This window comes from Rhipicephalus microplus, unplaced genomic scaffold, assembly GCF_043290135.1.
Source record: "Rhipicephalus microplus isolate Deutch F79 unplaced genomic scaffold, USDA_Rmic scaffold_13, whole genome shotgun sequence".
Lineage (NCBI taxonomy): Eukaryota > Metazoa > Arthropoda > Arachnida > Ixodida > Ixodidae > Rhipicephalus > Rhipicephalus microplus.
This window is the reverse complement of record NW_027464586.1, coordinates 31,015,523-31,038,909: the sequence shown is the minus strand read 5'-3', so window position 1 is coordinate 31,038,909 and position 23,387 is coordinate 31,015,523. Positions and strand designations below refer to the sequence as shown.

General features: G+C 46.9%; 1 protein-coding gene across 3 annotated transcripts in view; it reads right to left on the bottom strand.

The window, feature by feature from the left end:
- The window catches only part of LOC119163019 (nuclear respiratory factor 1), a 188,969-nt gene that overhangs the window by 87,402 nt on the left and 78,180 nt on the right, over positions 1 to 23,387 (bottom strand). For all 3 annotated transcript variants that reach the window (XM_075882690.1, XM_037414910.2, XM_037414911.2), the window contains exon 5: positions 6,411 to 6,590. In XM_075882690.1, coding sequence (XP_075738805.1) covers positions 6,411 to 6,590 — 180 coding nt within the window. The remainder of the gene's footprint in view (positions 1 to 6,410; positions 6,591 to 23,387) is intronic.

Here is a 23,387-nt window from a genome sequence, read left to right as displayed (position 1 = left end):
CATCTAGTAAACACTACAAGAACTAAACGAGAGGTGGCTACATACAGGAGACGGTACCGCCATCTAGTGAACACTGCAAGAACTAAACTAGAGGTGGCTACATACAGGGGATGGTACCGCCATCTAGTGAACACTGCAAGAACTAAACTAGAGGTGGCTACATACAGGCTACAGGGGACGCACAGCCCACGCCCTAAGGAGCTTCGCCCCTAAAATAAGAACGCAGCCCCCTGACGCAGAAGGAGCATTACAAAAGTTCAAGGAGCATTACAAAAAAAAACAGAATCAAAATCTGTCTAGTTGCGAAGATATCTGCTCCACGAGCTGAGCAACATGCCAAAAAAACAGTATTGAGAAAACGAGGTTCAAAGTCTTGAGTCACGGTTTACATCCCTAATACGCACCAGGGTTGTAGTCCTTAGTGTCCTTTGCAGTGCGGCGTCGCTTGGCCATCTGACCTTTAGCCTGATGAGCTTTCGCAGCCTTTTTTTTCCGCATGGCATCTTTTTCAGCTGGTCTACGAAGTGCATGGCGCCCAGGTTGGAGACTAAGAGATGTGCAAAGTTGGGTGTAGGCATGGAGGTTTCCAGCATTATACCTACAGATTGCTTCACTGACAGCAGTTTCTGCGGCTATCAATGAAGCATGCTCTTCTTTGCGCAGAATTGACCAAATAATTGAGTGCAGGCTTTCGGCAGCATTTTGAGTTTTTTTACCCTGGCACCGCGCAAGAAGCTGTGGGTCCTAAAGTCGCTGGTACACAGGCAGCAGGGCAGCGGCAACGTGTCGTCCCAGGTGGTACTTATAGGGTAGCTGCAGTTCACCTTTAGCTTCTGCAGCCCTGTGTCTGCACCAGCTATCAGGACCTGGTGGGCAAAGTTCGTGGTGTTGATCCTGGTCAGTCGAAGTGGTGTGGTAGAATGTAGCCATGACCGCTCGCTGCATATCCTCCACTTCAGCATGCTGCCTAAGGGCATGGCCATAATAGTCAGTCAGCTGCTTGATGAAATTTTGTGTAAGGCCACCTTTTCCGCCGATAGGTTGGTCTTTCTTGCTCTTTGTGACGATGGCCATGTGGGAACCGATCTCAAAACTGCAATGCGCCAAACTGAATAACAACGTTTTCCTCCTTTCACGAGCGCCGGTCTTATCGCAGCGCGATGCGATCTCGAAACCACGCCGCGACGAGTTGAAAACACATGCAGTAAGCGGCCCGTCAGCGCTGTCAGCGCGTAGAGTAGACGACCTTTGCACCGATTGCTACAAGCGACCGCACGGGCGACCAATGCGGAGCCGCCGTACAGTCACGTGACGCGCGTCGCCAATCGGAAACTGTTGTGATACCTTTACACTTTGGCTTGCTGTGGGCTTGCTCTTGCCTGGTTCAGCCGGCCGAGGCGGCAAATTTGAAACGAAAGAATCGCGCTATCCATAGAGACAAAGATGGCGGCGCTAGGTTACGTGGTTGCGGAGATATCGCCGTTCGAAAAACGCCGTTTTTTCGCAATTTCCGTGAAATTCATCGCCACCCTAGCTTCGATAAAAATTTTTTACGTCATTTCTACGCTGTTTTCAGGGCCGAAACTTCGAAATTAGATAGAAAAGGGGTCACAGAATGTGAAAATAAGATTTTCAGAAAATCTATTTTTTGGCCAAATTTCGCAATGCCAAAGCCGCGTACAACTTATTTTGAAATGAATGTAAAAATCTAATAAATTCCATAACTAAGAAACTATAAAATCCATCTTAAAACTGATTTTATTATAATATCAGCATAACAAATCACATCAGCGTGCCAAATTTCAACAAGTTCTTCCAATAAAGAGCAGATGTTATTTTAATTGCCACGTCCCCCCTAAATGTTTTTGTCAGAATGCCCGCCATTCGCTCCATGAATTACAAAGTGAAAAAGACACTGTTGCAAAGATTTAGGTTGACGGCGGAAGGTTTTCAGGAGGGGTGTCATGGGTGCAAGCCTGAGAATGCAGAGACAGCAAAGCAGGTCGTATGCCGCTTGTCAAATTATTTTCAAAGATGGAAGGAGATGGCAAATGGGGAAAAGGCATACTAAGGTGTGCGTGATTGCATGGTTCTGGAACAATTCTTGAATTGCTGTAGTAGCAACTGAACTGTTTTCCTGACAGAATGAAAGGTAATCTCACCTAATGATGTAGCAGAGCATGCTGATCAGTATTTGGGGGCACAAAGAAATAGCAACCTAAGGAAGGCAAATGAGGATGGTGCCAGAGGGTAAGACAAGGAGTACACCTCAGAGGGTACCTAACATTCCCAGTGAGCCCTCAGGTGTTCCCTGCGTGACCACATTGGGCACCGAGCTGACAAACTTGAGATGATAGTTATCAAGCACAAGTAGTGTGCCAGCTGTGTAACAGAAGGGGACACCGCATGAATGAGTATTGGTCAGGGCCTAGAGACAAAGTAGCCTGCATAGTGCGGTAACGCAAAACACGTTGAGACTACAAACAAATTACCGCATTAACATGATTGTAGGTGGACCCATTTTCCCTTAATTTTAAATATGAAGTTGGGGGTTCGACCTAGAATTGAAAAGTAGTTTCAGCTGTGAAGTCTTTCTGAAAATAATCCCCGCATATTTTTGCAAAGCTAGCTTTTCTGCATGGCTTTCAAGCTATGCCGTGAAGCCATCTTGGCACACTAGAATTAGTTTTTTTTGCAGACGTCCTAAATCATTTTTTTTAAATGCAAATGCATTTCTTAGTTGGACTATGTCAGGCATCCGGCGGCCGCGTCTCTGGTGGTGGCCGTGCGCAGGCAGGTGCTCTCACTCCCTCTCCCATAGCAACAGCTGTGGGTGCACGCACTTATCCTCCCCCCTTGCAACCGGAGCATGTAGTGCGAGAGAGTGTAGGAGAGTGTAGGTGCAGTGCTTGACCACTCCTCTCACCGTTCGCTCTCTCTCCTCCCTGCACCACACTCTCCCATCAGCTCGCGCCTCACGCTCGACTGTTCGCTTGCTGGGCGCCTCTCAAGAACATCCGCAAATGTGTTGGAGACGCCGCTCTGAAACACCAATGAAGAGCCAACAACGCTGGCGCCCCACTCTCCCCTTTGCTTGCTTCTCATTCTCGACCGTTCGCTGCCTGAGCCCCTCTCAAGGTGATGGCAGAAGTCCGTCAAGGCGAATGTCTGACGGCAACGATACCCTCTCTTAGGGCAAGAAATGCATTTGCAATCCCTCACGATTCCTTTCGGGGAGGTGGGGGAGTTCTTTCTCCATATAAAATGAGCTCGTGCTCTGCCAGCCACACACGTGGCTGGTGGCAACGACAGCGTTCGCAGGGCGTCATGTTTCGTTTGCTCACGAAGAACATGGCATACATATATAGCTTTAGTTCCCAACATGCCATAGCCAGGTTTGCAAACTGGGAAATTCAAATTTCTAGTGAAGCATTGGCAAAGCATATTTATCTTGAAGTTGCATCATTCCAGGCAGTCAATGAACGAGACAGGCACGTGGTGTTGCTTTATCTGCTTGGTCCAGTCTCGTGAGTGTTCTCACATGCAGAGTATATACAGTCAAACACAGATATATCGAACTCAATAGGGATCCTGAATAAGTTCAATATATGAAAAGTTTGATATGAAAAATACAGGCTCCGAGACTTACCTGTCGTGGATCATCACCTACAACAGGCGCATTAAAAAATGACAACCAATTCAGCACACATGCCACAACAAAATTCTTTACTTGCGTGAAAAAAATCGCTTATCTTGGCCTGCTTCGTAATTGAAATGTTGAAGACGCTAGCCTCGATATTATCAAGGCTGTCCAGGTGCGACAGCCTGGCTCCCTTTATGTGGCCAACACCACAGTGAATGACGCTGAACGCTGCCGCTACTTGAGCAGCGGATTACCCGCGTGTAGACAGCGCCTTGTCTGGATGATCCTTTTCGTCACATGAGCGGTCGGCCTGGGCATCCTGAGTCCCTGCGATTGCAGCTACTATGTCCTCGTCCGCGAGGCTCGGAATGATTTGGACATTGCAGTCTGCTCCCACGAAATCGCCCGCAGACACATGTTAAACTGCTACTGGGAAGCGGGACGACAAGTCGCGAAACGCGTTGTCTATGAGCTCATCGTCGTCATCTTCACCGGTTTCCGCAAGTTACGTAGTCTCGAAGCCTGCCTTGCGGAAGCAATTGACCACCGTGTCCACTTTCACGTATCGCCAGGACTTGACGATTTCCGCGGGAGCAAACTGGGCGGGGATTTCTGGCCACTTCTTTGTCACCCACTGCTGGATGTACTGGCATCTGACAGCTTCGCTTTCACCAGAAATGGTTTTTCCAACTATGTTGTAGCGCCGCTTAAATTGGTGAAGCCAGCCGGTTTTGTCGGCGAAGTTCTTTCAGTGAGTGCAGGAGTAAACCACTTGGCCTTGGTGATCAGCATCGGGCCATCCACCAGAATGTTTTTTCGCGGCACTTCTAAAAACCAGGCATAGAGTGCCTTTTCTAGATTACCGTGGGCAGGAGTGCTCACATGACAGGCTCCCGAAGTTCACGGCTCCGTCGCCTTTGCCTTGATGTCTGCTTTGTTCTTCAACAAGGTACTCACTTTGTAGCATCTTGAAGTCGTCCACGAGAGTCAAACATTTCTTGCCCACCTCAACACGCTGAATAACCTTCAACTTCGTCGCAAAATGAGGGGTCTTGCGCTTCTTGACGCTGGCCATGGCTACACGAAAAGTTCACAATTCAAGAAGACCGCAGGGACTTTGCACACCACGCACGCAAAAGATAAATGCTGCACATGTGGTGGTACGTAGGTGATGCACGTGGTGGTGGTGGCGGTAGTGGTTAGAAGAGGAAGAAGGCACCTAATTTCTGCAGCCCAGTACGAAGCATGGCGACACGCGTACGGAAGCAACATGGCACTCGCGAGGCGATGGCCACCTGCGAGGGCAACAGCAAAAGGCGCGAGCTGTGGTTGGCTTATCAAGGCTTGTAAAATAGCAACAAAAAACTTAAAAGAAAATGGTGAAAGAAAGAGGACGGCGGCTCCTGCGTTCCTGCTAACGGGTACGCGAAGAAAGCATGACAGAGAGAAAGAGAAACGAAAAAAAAAAATTCTGTTCCGCAAGTTAGAGATTTTGCAGTCCGAGCCCTCTCACCCTAATCTTTTTAGGAGCGTTTAAAGATTTGGCGGAGGCGTGGTGCCGCACGGAGGTCGCCGGGCGCTGCGAAGGCCAAAGCGCACCTTCCAACGCGCGCTCGCACGCGGAGCTGCGCTGCTGCAATTATCGCGGGACACGGCGAGTGCTGAAGCGCACTTTCCAACTTGCGCGGTGTTCAATATATCGGAAGGCAAGTAAAAATACCATTCGATATCGCACCTTCCAGCTCGCGTGGGGTTCAATATATCCGAAGACGGGTAAAAATATCATCCGGTATAAACGTGCAAATTTCTATACTCTTAAAGCAAAATTTCAAGAGCAGAACTTACGAGTTCGATATGCCCGGAAATTCGATAAGTGCGAGTTCGATATATCCATGTTCGACAGTATCTTGCACTGCAGTTTAGAACTGAGGTCTGCCTGCCCGGACAGAATTGGTTGATGATGCCTAAACTGCAAATGGCCAATGCAGAACCCATTTCTTGCTGAAGTTACCACAACTGAGAAAACTTTTAGGCTGGTTGGGCGTTTTTGCTCAATTTTACCAAACTTCATGGTTTTGGCTCAGCTTGGCGCAAAAATAAAGAGACCTATCGAAGTGGTGCAGCTGTTGCACCCTTGAATGAAGGAAAGAGCCTGCATACCTAGAAATATTTTGTAGCCATACTTCCTTGCAGACAACTTGAATTTTCCGGTGTGGTTGTTCTTAACCGCTACCTTCGTGTGGTTTTTCGATGGTTTTTGCTTCCTATTGCTATCAACTGTTTAATAGAAATAGATGAACATGACACACATACCACATGCATGCCCAGAGCTGCCCTAGCTACCGACGCGGCCACCTATCTAAGTTTATAAGCGTTATTTCAATTTGGCTGAGTGCTATGGACAGAGGGCTTAACCCCCCCCCCCTGCTGCTGTTTTAACAGTGTAGGCTATGACGATCGCCCTTTTGGTCAGCTTGATCGAACTATGCACAATGTCTGTTTTTTTTAAACACAAGACAGCATGTACCATCAAGCTGTTAATTTGCCCTGATGTATCTTGTACGTCTTTTGTTGCTGTCTTCAGTTTCTTTTGTGTAAAATTTGTGCAAGAATTGCTGATCAGAGATTAGACAGTAATCTCAAAAAGAAACTTTGCTTAAAGTTGAATGTTCAGTAGCAGCATAACCACACTTGTGATAAATGAAGGACGACGGCACCATCAATGCCACGCCCCATATCAGAGAGAGGGTTGTGGAGGTCAGCCTACCTGGGTCATCTTCTCAACCGGCGTGGGGATGCCATCGACGACCAGGGGTGGCAGCTCGTGCAGAGTTGGGTCGTCCTGGGCTTGTGGTGGGGCCTGTTGGGCTAGGGCAGCCTCCAGCTCACCAACCAGCACACCCCGACAGGCACGCACCACCGTCTCCAGAGGATGTGCTCCAAACACCTGCCCAAAGAGAGATCATACCGCTTCCTGCCATTAGCTGTAAATTAGGCTTGTGCAAATGGTGAATTTAAGGTTCAAAGCAAGTTCAAAGCGAACAGTGATTTGGTTAAAATAATTTCAAATGGAATTCAAACAGTGTATACAGTCGAACCCTTTTATAAAAGTTACTGATATAAGAGCCAAATGGGTATAAGAGACACCAGTGTGCCTACAGTAAAATACGGCTTGATAAGAAAATGCATACGAGGTCCTCTGCTTACAATAGACAATTATTTATTTGTCTACTTATTTATTCATTAACAGATACCTTACAGGCCTCACAAAGGCATTGTGTAAGAGGGGTCAAAACTAAGCAAGAACAATTTAGAATGACATCAAAAACAAGAGTTGGTACATAGAAGTAGAAACAATGTAGAATGAATAACATAAAAAACAAACAATGACAAGTACAGCAAAACGATTTCTAGTACAATACTAATCTATTTTTAGTCTTATAATTTCTGGTAAAATAAATTACTACTTCTAGTCAAATTATTTCTAGTACTACAAAACTTAAAAACAACAGCATCAATTTAATAATGAAATGAAATTGAAAAAAAATAAAATTGGGTTGCAAAAAACACGACAAACATTAGACAGTCTGTCATGTCATGACATCTCACATAAAGGACAAGAAGTGCTGCCAGAAAAATGCCTCTTATAACGGGGTTAAACAGTATGACTGTAATGATGTGCACGAGTGGGGTGGGACAGTAATTTAAAGACAACGACAAAGGCAAGAGAGAGAGAGAGTGAGAATTTATCAGAAGGCAGAGAGGTCGGCCTGAGCTAGACAAAGACAAGATTCTGCATGTGCCGCGACATGCCCAAGCAGCACACTCCACGGGATTTGAGAAGGGGAGTTGCAGGGCAGAGAGGGCGTGGGAGCAGTGGCCAGCCGAGTTCGTGGCTGAAGGTCGCTGCAGGCTCCCACCTGGCACCACGTCGAGTTTCTACCCGGCATCGGCGTCTTGGGGTCATCCCAAAGACGCGTGATTCAAGATTCTCCTACGACTGTGCGAGAAAGCATTAGCTGGGGAATGCCGAAAGGACGTCCGGCCGATGACCTCCAATGGGTTCGGCGTGTACCGCTGCGTCTGCTGTCGTCGCCTCTTGAGTGCTCACTCGCTTATGCCATTGCCACATGCCCATCACTCTACGACGTTTCTGACTTTTGCCCCGAATGATGAAAACCTTTTCCACTTCTTGCCCTTTTGTACGCATGTATTACTTTCACTTTGCTGTTGTACTGTCTGTCGTGTCCTTGTGCTCTGTAAATATATGCGCTCGTCTCGTTTGTGAACAAATGGATGTTTCTTTTGATAACTATGAGTCATCAATTTTTTTCTCCTGCACTGAAGCGAAGCGCGTTTATCTTCACGAGAGTGACACATAAAGACAAATGAGCATATTTCTTATGACCAAACTCGCCTGCACAATATTCTTTTTCAAATTGACACAAGACACTTGTATATGTCATTTTTTTTGTTTTTAAGCTAAAAAAGTTGGCACAGAAGAGATGGACCACAAGGAATAAAAGAGACGTGTGCTGGCACTTACTAACAATTGCTTTATTGTTCTTGCAACAACGCATATAAATGCCACAACCACAGACCTTGCAGGCATATGCGTAACAAGACGTATTGCACACGTAGAATCAGACCTATAACGAGATGCACATGCAGGAATTCATATTTGATACGGTACAAGAAGTACATACATCCCTATAATACAACCATCTCACTTTTTCTTCATGTGCTATGCTTCCAAAGCAAGCTGCGAGTGTTCATTGTAGCTTCTGCCCAGAATCACCGACTCACAAAATCGCAGTGGACAGCAGTAGCAGGAGACTAAGTGAGCAAAAAGAAAGGCTCAGTTGTGAACATTGTTGTTTAGATTTTGCGCAGTTTCTTTAAGTCACTCATTTATGCAGTGCCCAGTTTCCCCGATGTAGGGCTTGCCACAAGACCGAGGAATGGAATATACCACACAGGTGCTGCAAGGGATACAGCAGACACTGTGCTTCATTTGGCATCCATGATTGCTACCACTGCATATGTGGGAGCACACCTTAGAAAGCTAGTTGGGCACAGAAAGCGCCAAGGTGCATCCTGGCTGCTAGCAACATTTTCAACTTGATGTGGGACTTAATAAAGATAAGGAAAGTGGAAATTTCAACGGCAAGTTTTTTTTTGATCGACACATCATTAATAAGGAATAACAGACAACACTGCAAATAAAAGTATATGGGACGTAATTAGTAATAAATGTAATGTAAATGTAAAGAAAAAAAAGTGAACAAAAAGATAACTTGCTATCGGCAAGATCGGAACCTACGACCTTCGAATAATGTGTCCAAAGCTACACCACTGAGCTTCGACGGCGACTATCCCATCATCCACTTTATGGGGTTATGCGTATTTAAACGTGGGAGCGTCGATCGGCGCTACCAGTAACCATGATAATGAGTACAGAGCGCTCCTTTTCTGCCTGTTGGCATCACTTGGTAGTTATCTCACTATGGGCTAGCAGCTGACCTCTCATACATTTAGTCATGTAGTATTTAACGGTGCGAAGAAAGTGTTTCAGAACCCTTGCTTAAAGATACCGCACCAGCCTAGCATGCCAGAGATTCATGGTTCGAATACCCATGCTGGATCATTCCTAACCGGATGTGTATATATATAAAAAATAATAATGCCTAATTATGAAATCATAAATAAAGGGGAGAAAGGTCTGTTGTATCGCGGCAGGAGCCGCGGAATAACGACGAAGCGACCATTGTCGTCGACGATCACAAACCAGAACTCTACTTTTATTCAGAGGTATGCATATATATATATATATATATATATATATATATATATATATATATATATATATATATATATATATATATACAGAAGTCACCAAAATGAAAACACTACATATTCCCCCTCGTTAAAAAGAACAGTGTTAGTAATTGTTAGTGGATTAGTACGAAAATACACAATATTTACAAATATTTACAACCATATATGGCATGTGCGCTTCACAATAATGTCTGATTTATAACTGTGCAGCATACATTCGTGAACTGCTACATAACAACCCAATTCAGGAACCAAAAACAAAAACGCTTGCAGAACAACTGAAACGTCTGCACAAAGTCCACATAGCACTCAAGTTGTCACTGCACCAGTCTACACCCAAACACCAGCTACACATTGTGCCCATATCGATCCGGAGGTCTTCTGTTCCTCGGTGGCTGGACACGACTTTGAGGTACCAGATGCTTCGATGCAACTGGCGCTGTTGCTTGTAGCCTGGGCGTATCTGGTGAAGCTTCGGACTGCGCTATTGAGGAGCGATCCTTCGGTCGCTCAGGCGCGGAAGGCGGGGTCGCAGGTTCAAAGACCGCATTTTGATACCGATTCCACGTGGCTGATAGTGCAGGCACCTTTGATAACTTTGAAGCGTTCCAAGTTCGTCCATCGTCAAGCCAGAATGTGGATGGGCCTCGTTGGTGGACAACTTTCTGAGGGTGGCTAAACCCGAGGTCGCCCTTAGCGGATATTCCGGGTTTCTTAACTCGCACGAAATCCCCAACTGACACTGCTGTCTTCTTCGCGATCCTGCGACGGTCTGTGTACTCTTTGCTGTACCCTTATTTGCTCTTCACGCGCTGGCGTAGATGACAAAGTTCGAAAGCAGGATCAGTGAAGAAGGTTGGTGATGGGTTGCCCACAACATCTAGACGTGTTCTCGGTAGCCGCCCGTGTAGGAGAACGGATGGTGCAACACAACACCCGTAGTGGCATGTGGCGTGCAGCATTATATAGCCAAATAGTCTGTTCCCGCTTGACAAAGCGGATGCTGCTCTAACATTACAACCTGCACGAAATCCTTGAAGACACGGTTGAACCGCTCTACAAGTCCATTCGCTTGAGGATAGTAAATGGAAGAGTGCACGAGGCGAATGGCAGGATCATTGAGGAACTTTGTAAACTCCACACAGGGGAACTGGGGCCCATTGTCGCATACTATTACGTCCGGGTAACCCTCACGAGAGAGCACCGAAAGCAAAAAGTTTATGACTGTGCGGGAAGACACTTCACTACAGAATTAAACTTCTGACCATTTCGAAAAATAGTCGATGAGTCTAATGGCATATCTGCAGCCGTGCGGCGCTCTCTGCAGAGGGCTGACGATGTCAATGGCCAGCTTCTCCCATGGGCGTTCTTGCAAGGGTACTGGCTGCAAAGGAGTAGCAGCAGTTTTCGCACTTTTGTCAGCCATCTGACATATTCTGCAGTTCTGGATAGAAAGTTCCACCTGTCTAGCCATGCCTGGCCACTAGAACCTTTCTCTTAGTCGAGCTTTTGTCCGAACTATACACGGATGAGCTTCGTGGGCAGCAGCGATTACTTGCGGCATGAGAGACACAGAACGACGATTCGTTCTCCGCGCAGGAGCAAGTTGTCAACGACCGACAATTCTTCACGCACCAAGAAGAAAGGCCGAAGTTCACTTGAGAGCATCTTATGTGCAGGCCAAGACGTGGCGACATAAGTCGCGACTTGCTCCAACTTGCAGTCATCACGCTGGGCCTGTTGAAGCTGCTCCTTGGTGAGGCAAGGTAATTCAACAAAAGACACAACCTCCTCGAATGAAACATCTTATGACGGACACGGAACAGGAAGGCGAGAAAGAGCATCTGCCACCTGGTTTTCGGACTCTTTCCAATACTCTACAGTATAGTTTTACCGAAGCAGCCGTTCCGACAAGCATGCGATGCGAAGGGGGCGGCGGCCAGTGCTTTGCGAAGAGAGGAGAGAGACCAAGGCTTGCTGGTCTGTGTGCAACGTGAAATGTTGTCCCCACAAGTACGTATGCCAGTGCTCGCATGCCAAACGCTCGCAAATGCTTCACGCTCTCCCACTCCGTACTTCCTCTCCGCAGGTGAAAGTGTTCGCGAAGCAAAGAAAACAGTTCGCAACCTATGGCCATCTACCTCTTAGAGAACAGCCCCCAGTCTGCAGTCGTACGCATCAGTGGACATTACGACCGGAAGGGACGCATCGAACATCTCCAGAACTTGGCTGGACGAGAGCAGAAGCTTTATTTTGGCAAAACTGGCGTGTACCGCATCTGTCCAAATGAATGGTTGGTTCTTTTGTAGAAGAGCTCGCATAGGTTCTACCACATCAGCAAGACTGAGAACAAACTTGGCGTAATACTCAACCAGACCAAGAAAGGAACGCAGACTAGTAGTAGCAGTTGCCGCAGGAGTATTTATAATGGAAGTAATCTTTTCTGACAGTGGGGAAATGCCTTGTGCTGTAATCTTGAGTCCCAAGAAGGAAAGTTCCTGTACGTCAAATACGCACTTGTCATTTAACTTGAGCTCGGATTCCTTAATGCGCCGTAGTACAGCAATCAGGTTGGTCAAGTGTTCCTTTTCAATTTTCCTAAACACAATGATGTCATCTATATAGAAGAGAACACCAGAGCATCCTTGAAGTATTTTGAAGATCATTTGTTGAAATGCAGCGGGGGCGGATGCCAACCCAAAGCACACTCGTTTAAAGCGAAAGAGGCCATCGTGAGTAATGAAAGCGGTCAAATCACGGCTTTTAGGATCGAGCGAAACCTGGTAGTAGGCAGATGTGAGGTCAAGCTTCGAGAAATGAGTTGCCCCAACGGGACTGTGGAGGAGTTCTTCGGTGTGTGGAATAGGAAAGCAATCTGTAACTATGGCCTTATTAGGCTCCCGTAAGTCGACACAAACACGAATGCCTCCATCCTTCTTTTGAACAACAACAATCGGGGAGACACATTCTGACGCATTGATGCGCTCCATCACATCCAACTGCTCGAGTTGACGAAGTTAATCTGATATTGGAGCTCGAAGTGAAAGGGGAAGACGGCACAGTTTTGATACAGTAGATGGAACTCAGAGCCGAACTTTGACACGATGCACAAAACCCTTCGCTAGGCTGAGGCTGGAGTCGAAAAGGCACGCAAACTCATTGTGCAACTCTGCTGGAAGACATGCAGTTGAAACTGTTTCCTGGCCTGGGGCTTGTACTTTGGTAGCACTGGTAGTTGACGTGGTAGTGTCAAAGCAGCAGAGGGACGAGTCGTGAATATGGAGCTGAAGAGCCTTAATGGTGTCAATACCTAGCAGCAATGTGCCTTGCAAAACAACATAGAACAGAATGGACACTTTGCGTTCCTTGTATGGGACCGCCGATAGAAAGCATCCTCACACAGGGATAGGCTGTTTCGAGTAAACTAGAAGCATCACACAGGCGCAAGCAGCAGCCTATGGCCGGCAAAATGCCTATCGAAAAGATCACCCACTAGAATGGACACCGAGGAGCCCGAGTCGATAAAAAATGATAATAGCGCATGCTCAACTCTTACATCGGCATGAATTCTGGCCCTGCTGGATGCGGTCACTGACAGAATGCTCATAGCTTCGTCGGGCAAATTCTGGTCGCTAAGCTCATGAACACGAACGCCCTGTTGCTTCTTTCTGCATACTGAACTAAAGCGCCCATTGAGCCCACAATTATAGTAACGCTGGGCTTTCGCTGGGCAGCAGGATGACGCGGCACAGTGCTGGCGGGAACCGCAATGGTAGCAGTAAGAAGATGAAGTGGGTGGGCGCACACAGGAAGCAGGTTGGTGGGTGTCCGGATGAGAGCGAGTTTCGGTACGAGGTGCAGGCAGAGGCGTGTCGCTACGCGAAGGACGGTGGCAGTGCTCATTTTGACTGCTGTTGTGCGGCGTTGAGCGAGAGCTTCTTGATATATGCTGCACGGTGCTTGAAGCAATTTCTCAAAGGTCCTCACTAGCCTGTTCGATTTGTGACGCTAATTGTGTTGCTAGGAAGAACGGAAGGATGGAACCCTCAAGAAGAAGGAGTTTGCGAATGTGCTGGAACGAGGCCCCTCCCACGAATTGGTCACGAAGCGAGTCTTCAGGGGAAGCAAAGGAACATGCAGCGGCGAGCGCATGTAGTGCGGCAACGTACTCCTGGACGATGGATGACTCCTGGATGATGAGACTCCCCTGGGTGCTGAATGCGACAGCAAAAGCGATGCCTTTCTACGACGACATTGCTTGAGCTCGTGAAATGTTGCGTTAAAGTCGCTACAGCTTCTTCGTAAACAGAAGGCTGAACGGCGGCGGTCTTGCTAGCTTCAGTAAGGTTGTCGTCGGCGGTTGACTCACCGATCTGAGAGGCATCCATTGGAAGGTGTAGACTAGAGAAGACACGTTGACCCTCAACGCCAAGGCTGTGTAACAGCAGGGCCTTGCGACGTTCGGGCAGAAAGTCAGACGCTCCGGATGCCAGTAGGTAGTTTTCGAAGATTTGGTACCATTTCGTTCACGGAAAGGTAGGGCGGCCGAGTTCAGGCAGGAACGGTTGCGGCGGAGCAAGCCCGATGCAGCTCATGGCATTGAAAAGGTGCAGGCATGGTTGTGCCCCCCAAAAAAGACGCACCCTCGTCGCCATTGTTGCATCATGGCGAAAGCCGCGGAAGAACGACGAAGCAACCACTGTCGTCGACAATCACAAACCAGAACTCCAGTTTTATTCAGAGGTATGCATATATATACAGAAGTCACCTGGTGGCAAGTAAAAACAACATAAACTAAATGGAAACCAAAACTGAAAACACTACAGGGTCCAGGGTGCAGCCTCTCTGGTGACCACCTGCCGGTAATGCATCCCCTCACCAGAGAAAGATTGGCACCCTGGTGCAGAACTTGTTGACCCCCTTCCATATGAATGCATAAATTAACACTCAGCCCTCAGTCTCCAGTGGTTGCTAAGCAGATGTCCAAGGCGGCGGTCAGACCTACGATGCAATGGAGGGTGCCAAGAATCTCTAGGTATAGGCAGGCTGCCATTGCAGTCTGAACTTGGGTACTTAAAGGATTATCATAAGTAAGAGGGCACGAGGCACGTGTTGTGCACTGGAATGCGGCGTCAGTGCGCGAGACCCCGACAGTGGGCAGATGCGCCCCGTTAAATACGAGATTGGTCGAAGAGAGACTCACGGCACGCGCCTTCAGCCACAATGAAAAATCTCGAAGAATGAGCTGTAACTTGGCTGAGGAGCTTCGAACTGCGATGGTCAGGAAGGTCAGCGTCGCTACAGTGACGGAAGCAGTAGAGCCACTCGGTTCTGAAAGTTGTCGGCCTGAGAATCCCGGGAAGTGGCCATCAACCTCGGAGGTCCAAAGTGAGCCTGCCCGGACTTGCCGCAACCTAGCACAGCGGTACCTGGGTAGACTACATTTCTTCCACTTCAAGCCAAAACGAATGTGGCCCACACCAGTCATTGGAGTGTGTCATCAATGAGACCATGAACGAGTTTGGTTTGACCAAGCGGGCCGGATAAGGGGAAGAAGACACGGACACCGGCAATGAGGACAAGCAGCTAGTTCAACGACGTCTTCCAGGTCTTCCAGGACAACTTCGACACCGCTACCACTTCGTCGTAGTTTCAGGGGTGATATCTGAGCAGTAAGAATGTTCTACTATTGCACGATCACATGAGAGTAGCCACCAAGACGCCATTTTAGATAGAGACAGATTAGGGGTAAGAATCGAACTTGTCTTGAAATTGAAGTTAGTTCCAGTTTTGATGTATAGCCCACTATTGTGTGTGTTTCTTTTCTGTGGTTTCAGGGTTTGTTCAGATTTTTGCCATTTCGTGTAATAATAAAATGGGTTTGCCGCGTAAGCACCACCTCATGTCTCTCTCTCAATTTAACCCTTCACAAGCATTGCTGAAGTAAACTCACCACAAGGATATCATACTTGAAATCAAGAAGAAGAAATCGACATGGGTCGGGCACATAGCACATAGGCAGGATAACTGCTGGTCATTAAGGGTAACTGACTCAACTCCCAAAGAAGGAAAAGAGAGGCAGACAGTTGGGTAAGCCCGATGAAATTAAAAAGTTACATGGCAATGGAGAACGCAAGAACGGGTTAACTGGAGGAGCAGGAAAGAGGGCTTCGCCCTTTAGTGAGTGTATTCAGGCTCATAATGATGATGATGACTACTAATATCATCCCGCATACTCTCCTTGACAGAATTGTGTGCTAGTTCTCATTAATCTTATGAAGATAAGGCATTATGACAGGCCTGAACAGTTTTTGTTCATACGTCACCCTCTTACTGGCCTTTTTTTTTTTTAATGAGGCTTTTGGTGACAGCAGTAAGCAGTGACATAAGATACCCTGCAGCCAAAAGGCGATGTACTTTATTATCGAAGATTTTGTGCATTTTATCCTTACACAATATTTTGAGAGTGGATTTCATACATTAAGAAACAATTCCTCTTTTGACAACTTTAGAATGGGCTAACCAAAAAGACACAAGCTTCTTTTGTTTGTGCAGTGACTGTATGCTCATGTGACCATCACAGACTTTGAGCTTTAAAGTATTTTTAAGCAGTTCGTGGGTGATTGTCACCCACATATCATATATACTCATGTAATGAACACACTTTTTCTCACAATGCTGAGGCAAATTTGGGAGCTCATTTATATGCGGGGCAATTTTCATGAAAACTTTTCCGGGAGGAGCGAAACATGCGGTAATGCAAGAAACTGTTCGGTCGTTTAGCCTTTCGCAATTGACATATGTGTACACTGTTTCGAAACAGCTTCTTTGTTGCACTCCCCTCGTTGTCTGTGGTTGATGGCGCTACCTTCTGCAAGCTGTCTCCGCACTACCCACGCACTCCATAAAAGTGATCTACAGTGAAATCCCGTTATAACGAACCTCAGATTAACGATTTTTTCAGATTAACGAATATTTCGGAAATCCCCTTCCAAATGTCCATTGGTTCAATGTAAAAATATTTCACTACTACGAATTTCAGAATAACGAATGTTTCAGAATAACGTATCAAATTTTATCACCCTGGTACCTTAAGAGCACTTCAAAATAACGAATTTCTAGCGTAAAAATTACGTGCAGCGGTCTAAATGCCCAGCGCCATATGTGGCACTATCATCATCATCAGAGCTCCTGCTCATTTCTCCATGCGTTGCCTTATGCTAAATGCGCACTAGCCTGGCTAGCCCTATCGCCATCGCCAGTACCTTGTTTTCGATGTTTTTTTTTTTTTTTTTGCATGCTCGTTGAGCCAGGTTGAGCCTAACCTCGCCGCCTTTGTTTTGTTACGTCGACCGGCAACGTCGCACGATTGTCGTACGGCTTTCTCGTTTTAAAGGTTAGAGTGATTCGTTTCTGCGTTCGCGATGAGCTCCGGAAGCAGTGCGAAAAAGAAACGGAGGCAGTTTTCTTTGAAAGAAAAAGTGGATATTCTTTCTCAAGTGGACGCCGGTAAAAAACAAATCCACATTGCGAACGAGATGGGGGTTGCACCATCAACTGTCGCAACCATCCTGAAGGACCGACAAAAGATCCTCGAGCTGCACCGAGGGTCCCAACTCGCACCGTCAAGAAAACGGCTTCGACTTGGGAATTTCCAAGAAGTGGATGCTGCAGTACTGACTTGGTTCAAGGACGCGCGTTCTCAAAATGTGCCGGTGTCGGGAACCATGCTGCAGGAAAAAGCCCGGCAATTCGCTGATGCTTTGGACATCACAGGCTTCGAAGCAAGCGCGGGGTGGCTTCATCGTTTCCGTGAAAAGAATGGAATCACCTGGCAAGTGGTGTCTGGTGAAGAGAAGGCGGCAGCTGCCTACCTCCATCAATGTGCGACAGGCCACAGAAATGGTTACCGGGGCCTGGTGGAGCGTTACATCAACCACCATCCAGAACTGCTGAAGGAAGGCAGGCTTGGTAGTAATGCCATCTGAATCTGAACGAGGCAGCGAAGAAAGCGACGCGAGTGGCATGTGGCAAGAAGTCGTCGAAAGACTCGCGATGGATGCCTCGGTGACGTTCGAGGACTATGTGCAGTGCGACGACGAAGCATGCACGTCAGCCGAACTGACGACCGATGACATCGTCAGTGCTGTTCGTGGTGATAACAGCGACGAGGACGCCAATGGCGAAGACGACGCTGAGACCGCGCCTGTTAGCCAACCAGAAGAATCGCTTTCCAACGCCGACATCATGGAATGCGTGCGAAAGATGCGCACTTACCTTGGCAGGTGCAGCAATGCCACCGAAGCAGAGCATAAGAATGTGGACAACTTCGAAGCGTTCGTCTTGCGGCAGTTGAGCGGCACCCGCCAGGCCAAGATCACCGACCTTTTCAAATAAACGTGCGCTCATTCCGGAATACTTCGCGTTTTGTTTCTTTTCACGCTCGTCATAAAATCAAGCGTTTGCGGATGTGTACACAGCAAAGGTAGGCGACTCCTTTTGTTGCATTTACGATTTTTAGTGCGAATTTTCGATGTTTTCACTATAACGATATTTCAAAATAACGAACTATTTTCCGCGGTCCCTTCAAATTCGTTGTATCGAGATTTCACTGTAGTGCTTTTATTTCTCGCAATTGTTTAACCGCAAAAATGCTGTTTGCTCCGATTTCAAGGGGTGCCCAGAAGCATGCGCTATAATGCTACAACGCACTTTGCCGACTTCGTGACAACCGCATGGCAACCACACCGACGCTCTTGTCATTACAGCAAGTAAGCTACATTGCAGTAAGCTACCACCAAGCATCAAAACAAACCGTTGATAACAAGATTAACGACAAAGCATGGCTGCCACATCGCTGTGTACGTGAGGATTGACTGTAGAAGTAGCCTATACCTTGAAGCATGCACAGTTAACAAGCATGAGGAGCTAATTACAATTTGAAGTGAGAACCAAGTGTGCTTTATTGTGGTGCTATTTTCTGGGTGACAAGCGATTTTTTCTGATTTTCCATAAACATGTGATGCGATGGTGACCAGTGGCCCTTCTTGACAGCCATGACGACAGCAAACTCAGTCGTTATCACTCAAAAATCATATGCATGTGATTGGGCCTTAAGTTGTGTATTTGCAAAAAGTCACCATAGGTTTGTGCGGACAGTTCCATGACCTTCACTTGCTGTGTGCTTGTCAGCTGTGATGTCTCTACACTTGTACCATTTGTGAACATTGCTGTGGTGCACAGATAATTATAAAATACAAGGAACGTGCCGTGCACAGAAAAAAAAAACTAAACGGCTCGTGGAACCGGCCACAGGGGGTTAGAGTCAAGGTGGCTGAGCAGGGTCAGTATCATAAAAAACGAAAAAAAATCTAGAAGGTATGGAGTGTCCATCTCGTGTTGTAAGTTGTATACAGTCCGATTGATATGTGGGGTTTAACGTCCCAAAACCACTATATGATTATGAGAGACGCCGTAGTGGAGGGCTCCGGAAATTTAGACCACCTGGGGTTCTTTAACGCGCACCCAAATCTGAGCACACGGGCCTACAACATTTCCCCCTCCATCGGAAATGCAGCCGCCGCAGCCGGGATTCGAACCCGCGCCCTGCGGGTCAGCAGCCGAGTACCTTAGCCACTAGACCACCGCGGCGGGGCGTTGTATACAATCCAAACCCGCAATAACGAAATCGCAGGGGAAGCCGAAAAATCTCGTTTTTGTGAGAATTTTGTTGCCGCGAATATGAGACATAAAAACAGTGATACAGCCAGCAGAACGAAAATTTATTGCCAGAAGTCGGTCAACTAACTTTGCCAACCCTTGCCATGCAACAACTTCACAGCTCTCCCTTCCCACTGGAAAAGGTAGTCCATTGCTACGTCGTTGTCATGTGCGCCGAAGAAGGAGCGAGGGGTGTAAAGCGCATCCAAAACAACAACCCGCGGATTGGGTTTCTCCGCGTGCGTCTCATCTTGGTCCTCAGTGTCGTCAGCATCGCGCACGCTTTCGATAATAGCTTCGTCGGTCACTTCCGCGTACACGACTACGTCGACATTGATGCGACGTAGTCGTATCAATGTCGACGTAGACGTCGACCATTGATGCGTTCGTTCGACTACGTCGAACGAACGCATCAATGGTGAGTTCATCTGAGATGTCGATGGAAACAGCCACACACAACACAACTCGCGGCGCTCACATGTGTGAGGCTACGGAAGTGACGAAATGACGGAAGCATTGAAGGATGGGATTGAGTCACCCCCTAATGGTGTTGCTGGAAGGCTGCTTAACATGATGATGATACTGTTGCCGTTCTTTTCTTTTTCCACAATCAACAAAGAATCAGCTTCCGGCATCAAGCTTTTCTCAGGCACCATTGTAACTTCATCTCGATTTCGCAACCCGTTTCAGTCTTCTCTTCGTCGTTTTAAATGATTCCAGCTTTGGTGTTGCTTCGGCCTGTTGAGCTCAGTCGACGGCGCCATCTCCACTCCAGCATGACCCTTTGCCATCGCCTGCTGCAGTGTGGCCAGGCATGTTGCCGGACACAGACCCCATCGCCAATTTAAGCAAACAAAAATGGTGGTACCCACACTAGCGCGGCAAAAGCAGAATTTTGAGTGCCCATAACACGCATACGAGCATATTTTCGACAGTTACCTAACCTTTGGCGAAAGGGTAAAATAAGGCCCGCACCGTGGTAGAAAATTCGTTAATACGGGATCGCTGTTCAAAAACGTTTCATTGCTGTGAGATTTGAAATACATGGGCTTCTATGAACGTTCGCCGGGGATCCGGAAATATTTCGTTGCCGTGGGGATTTCGTACTTGCGGGGTTTCGTTATTGCGGGTTTCGACTGCATGTATGTATGTATGTATGTATGTATGTATGTATGTATGTATGTATGTGTGTTGTGGTGCTTGGGGTGGGCCGGCCTTTTAATGTTTCTCTATATAGTAGCAGCTAAGCAAGTGAGACCACTGCCTTCAAAGTATTGCTCTACGGTATCGATCGCTTTTTGTAAACGTTGTTCAACTGACTCATTGCTGCTTGTGGTTATCTACAGAGTAATATCATCTGCATAATTATTCAAACCTGCTATCTTTTGTAATCTACTTGAGAGGCCAGTTGAGACTAACTTGGATAGCATAGGTGATAACACCGATCCTTACTGTGTCTCTGCACTACCTATAGATATTTCCTGAGATGTGAGGCCTCCTACTATGATTTGGGATTTCTTCTTCGAGCTGTATGTCCGCTCACCTAAGCAAAGTTACTGACATCATTCAGTATGGCTTGGTGGGTGACATTATCAAATGCCTTTTTGAGATCAAGCCCGAGGATGATTCGAGTAAATATCTCAAGCTTGTCTATGATATGGCATTTCAATTGTAACATGATGTCTTGTAACACTATTATTGTACATGAGAGTAAGTTATTGTCTTCTAGGTATTTAGTCAGTCCGGTGAGTAAGGCATGTTCCATTAGCCTACCCAGAGAGGAGGTTAGTGATATAGGTCTTAGGTTTTGAAGCTGTCGGCGCTTGAAAGGCTTGGGTGTAAACAACACCGACTTGCACAGTATCCATTGCTGTGGTATGTGGCCTCGTCTCCAGCATTCATTAATAGAGCCTGTTAATTTGCCATTTGCAGGGTTTTGTTTGTAATGATGTCATGACCCTATGCTGACAAAATAGCTCTTATCACTGCTTCACTAAATTTTTTATCAAGTCAGGATTTGGCACTTTTACATAATCGGGGTAAGCACATGATGGTGCCTGGGATACACATAAAATTGTGACCTCTTTGAGAAACTCTTTTTTTGTGCCATTATAGGCATGCAGAATTTTGTTAATATTTTGTTGATGCACACTTTTTGGTGTCCTCTGGGTTTAAAAAATGTGAAAGCAAATCCCACGTTCTGGCTAGGCTCAGTTGGTTGTCTATGACGGTACCGATTTCTTCCATTGTTGGCAGCAAAGTTGTTGTGCATGTTCTTTGGTTTCCTTGTTTAGTGTGGCTATCTTTTTTTTTTTACTGTTCTGTTTCGACAGTTTTGAGGATTCTTGCAGCACTTGTTTTGCTTCCCACATAAGAAATAGCCAGCTATACAGAACTTCAATCTGAGCTTCCTGTGAAACTAATTGTGTTGTGTTTTGAAATGTCCTTCTTTAGACTAGCTGTCCATTGGTCGATGTCTGTAATTCTTTATGTGACGCCCTCACGTATATTTCTGAATTTAACCCAGTCAACTAGCTTAAGCTATTTGCCGTAGCATCTGGCGGGGCCCCTAATAAGCTGAATTTTAATAATGAAATGATCGCTCTCGAAGTCTTGCTATGTATTAAGCCATTGTGTAGATTGTGTATTCTTTATACGGCAAAACCCTGTTAATATGTACTAGCCAGGGACAGCGGCATGACTATGCACTAAACGAACTACGCATTAATCATCAGTTACAAATTTGCATCTCCTGACATGCTGCTTGTCATTGCAAAAAACGTGCCGGTCACCTTGGCGTATCATGTTCTTACTACCGTATACGCCAGCGCTTCTTTTGGCCAGGGCTTGCGCGCTCAGTCAGAAAATACGTTGTGGCTTATGACAAATATCAGCGCCGCAAAACATCATCTCGCCGAGCACCTTAAACAACTTGACATTCCGTCCGCGCCGTTCTTCCACGTTGGCTTAGACATACTTAGCCCTTTCTCCTTGTTTTCTTCAAGCAACAGGTGCGTAGCTGTGGCCCCCGAATATGCCTCGCATCGCGCCATCACACAAGCTATTCCAACAAGCTGCGCCACAGATGTCACTGTCTTCCTCCTACAAGACATGATTTTGCAACACGGAGCTCCAAGCCAGCTGCTTACAGAACGTGGCTGCACCCTTTTAACGAAGATCGTAGCTGACATCTTGCAGTCCTGTGAAACAAGCCACAAACTCACTATGTCACACTATCTAGAGACCAATGGAATCACGGAGCGTCTCAACCTAACTCTTACAGACATGCATGCTAAGTATGTTTCTTCCAACTACTCAAGCTGGACTCATGGTTTTGCCGTACATCATATTTACCCACAATTCTTCAGGCCATGACACTGCTGGTTACTCTCCATTTTTTTCTGATGTTTGGTCGAGAAGCAATATTGCCTCTAGACACCGTCATCCCATCCCCTGCAGTACTGACCAGCGAATATGCCATGGACGCCATCACTCGGGTCGCCCACACACGCGAAATCACCCGTACTCGCCTTCTGACTGCTAAGGAAAACTACGGTAACTGCATTTGTATGATCAATGACACCACGACGTAGACTTTTCGCCCGGTTCTTTGGTCCTGCTCTGCTCTCCAACCCATCGAGTTCACTTATCAAAACGTGCTTACTCATTATGCAGGTACATACAGAGTCCTTCGTGTGGTTTCTCCTGTGACATATGATCTCGGCCCTGTCACCCAGTCGTCTTCATCTGCCCCACAGGCTACAGTATTGTACATGTGCTGCGCTTAAAGCACTACCACTCTTCTAGTGACGTTGACATATATATGCGCCGAGACGGCGCTTCTGCCGCCGGCGATTATGCTACATTGATGCATATTTAGATTTCATGCGGCGATGCGCGTGTGTGCACGACGAAGAGGATGAAAGTCTGTCTCCGCTCAGCCGCTGCGAAACCAGTGACGCCGAAATTGCTGCTTGTGTATTTCCTATACAGCCTCGTAGATCTTCTCTTCTCACACATAGCAATATTCTATAGGATTGCCAAGGTATTGAGAACACTGCCTCCACTGACAACCTCCACGCACATTGACGGGCTGTGCTGTTCAGTTCAGCCCTGGACTATCAACTATAGGCGATCCAGCCGACACATAGGTGAGAGCCTAGTCCACTAACACGCCAGATTCAAA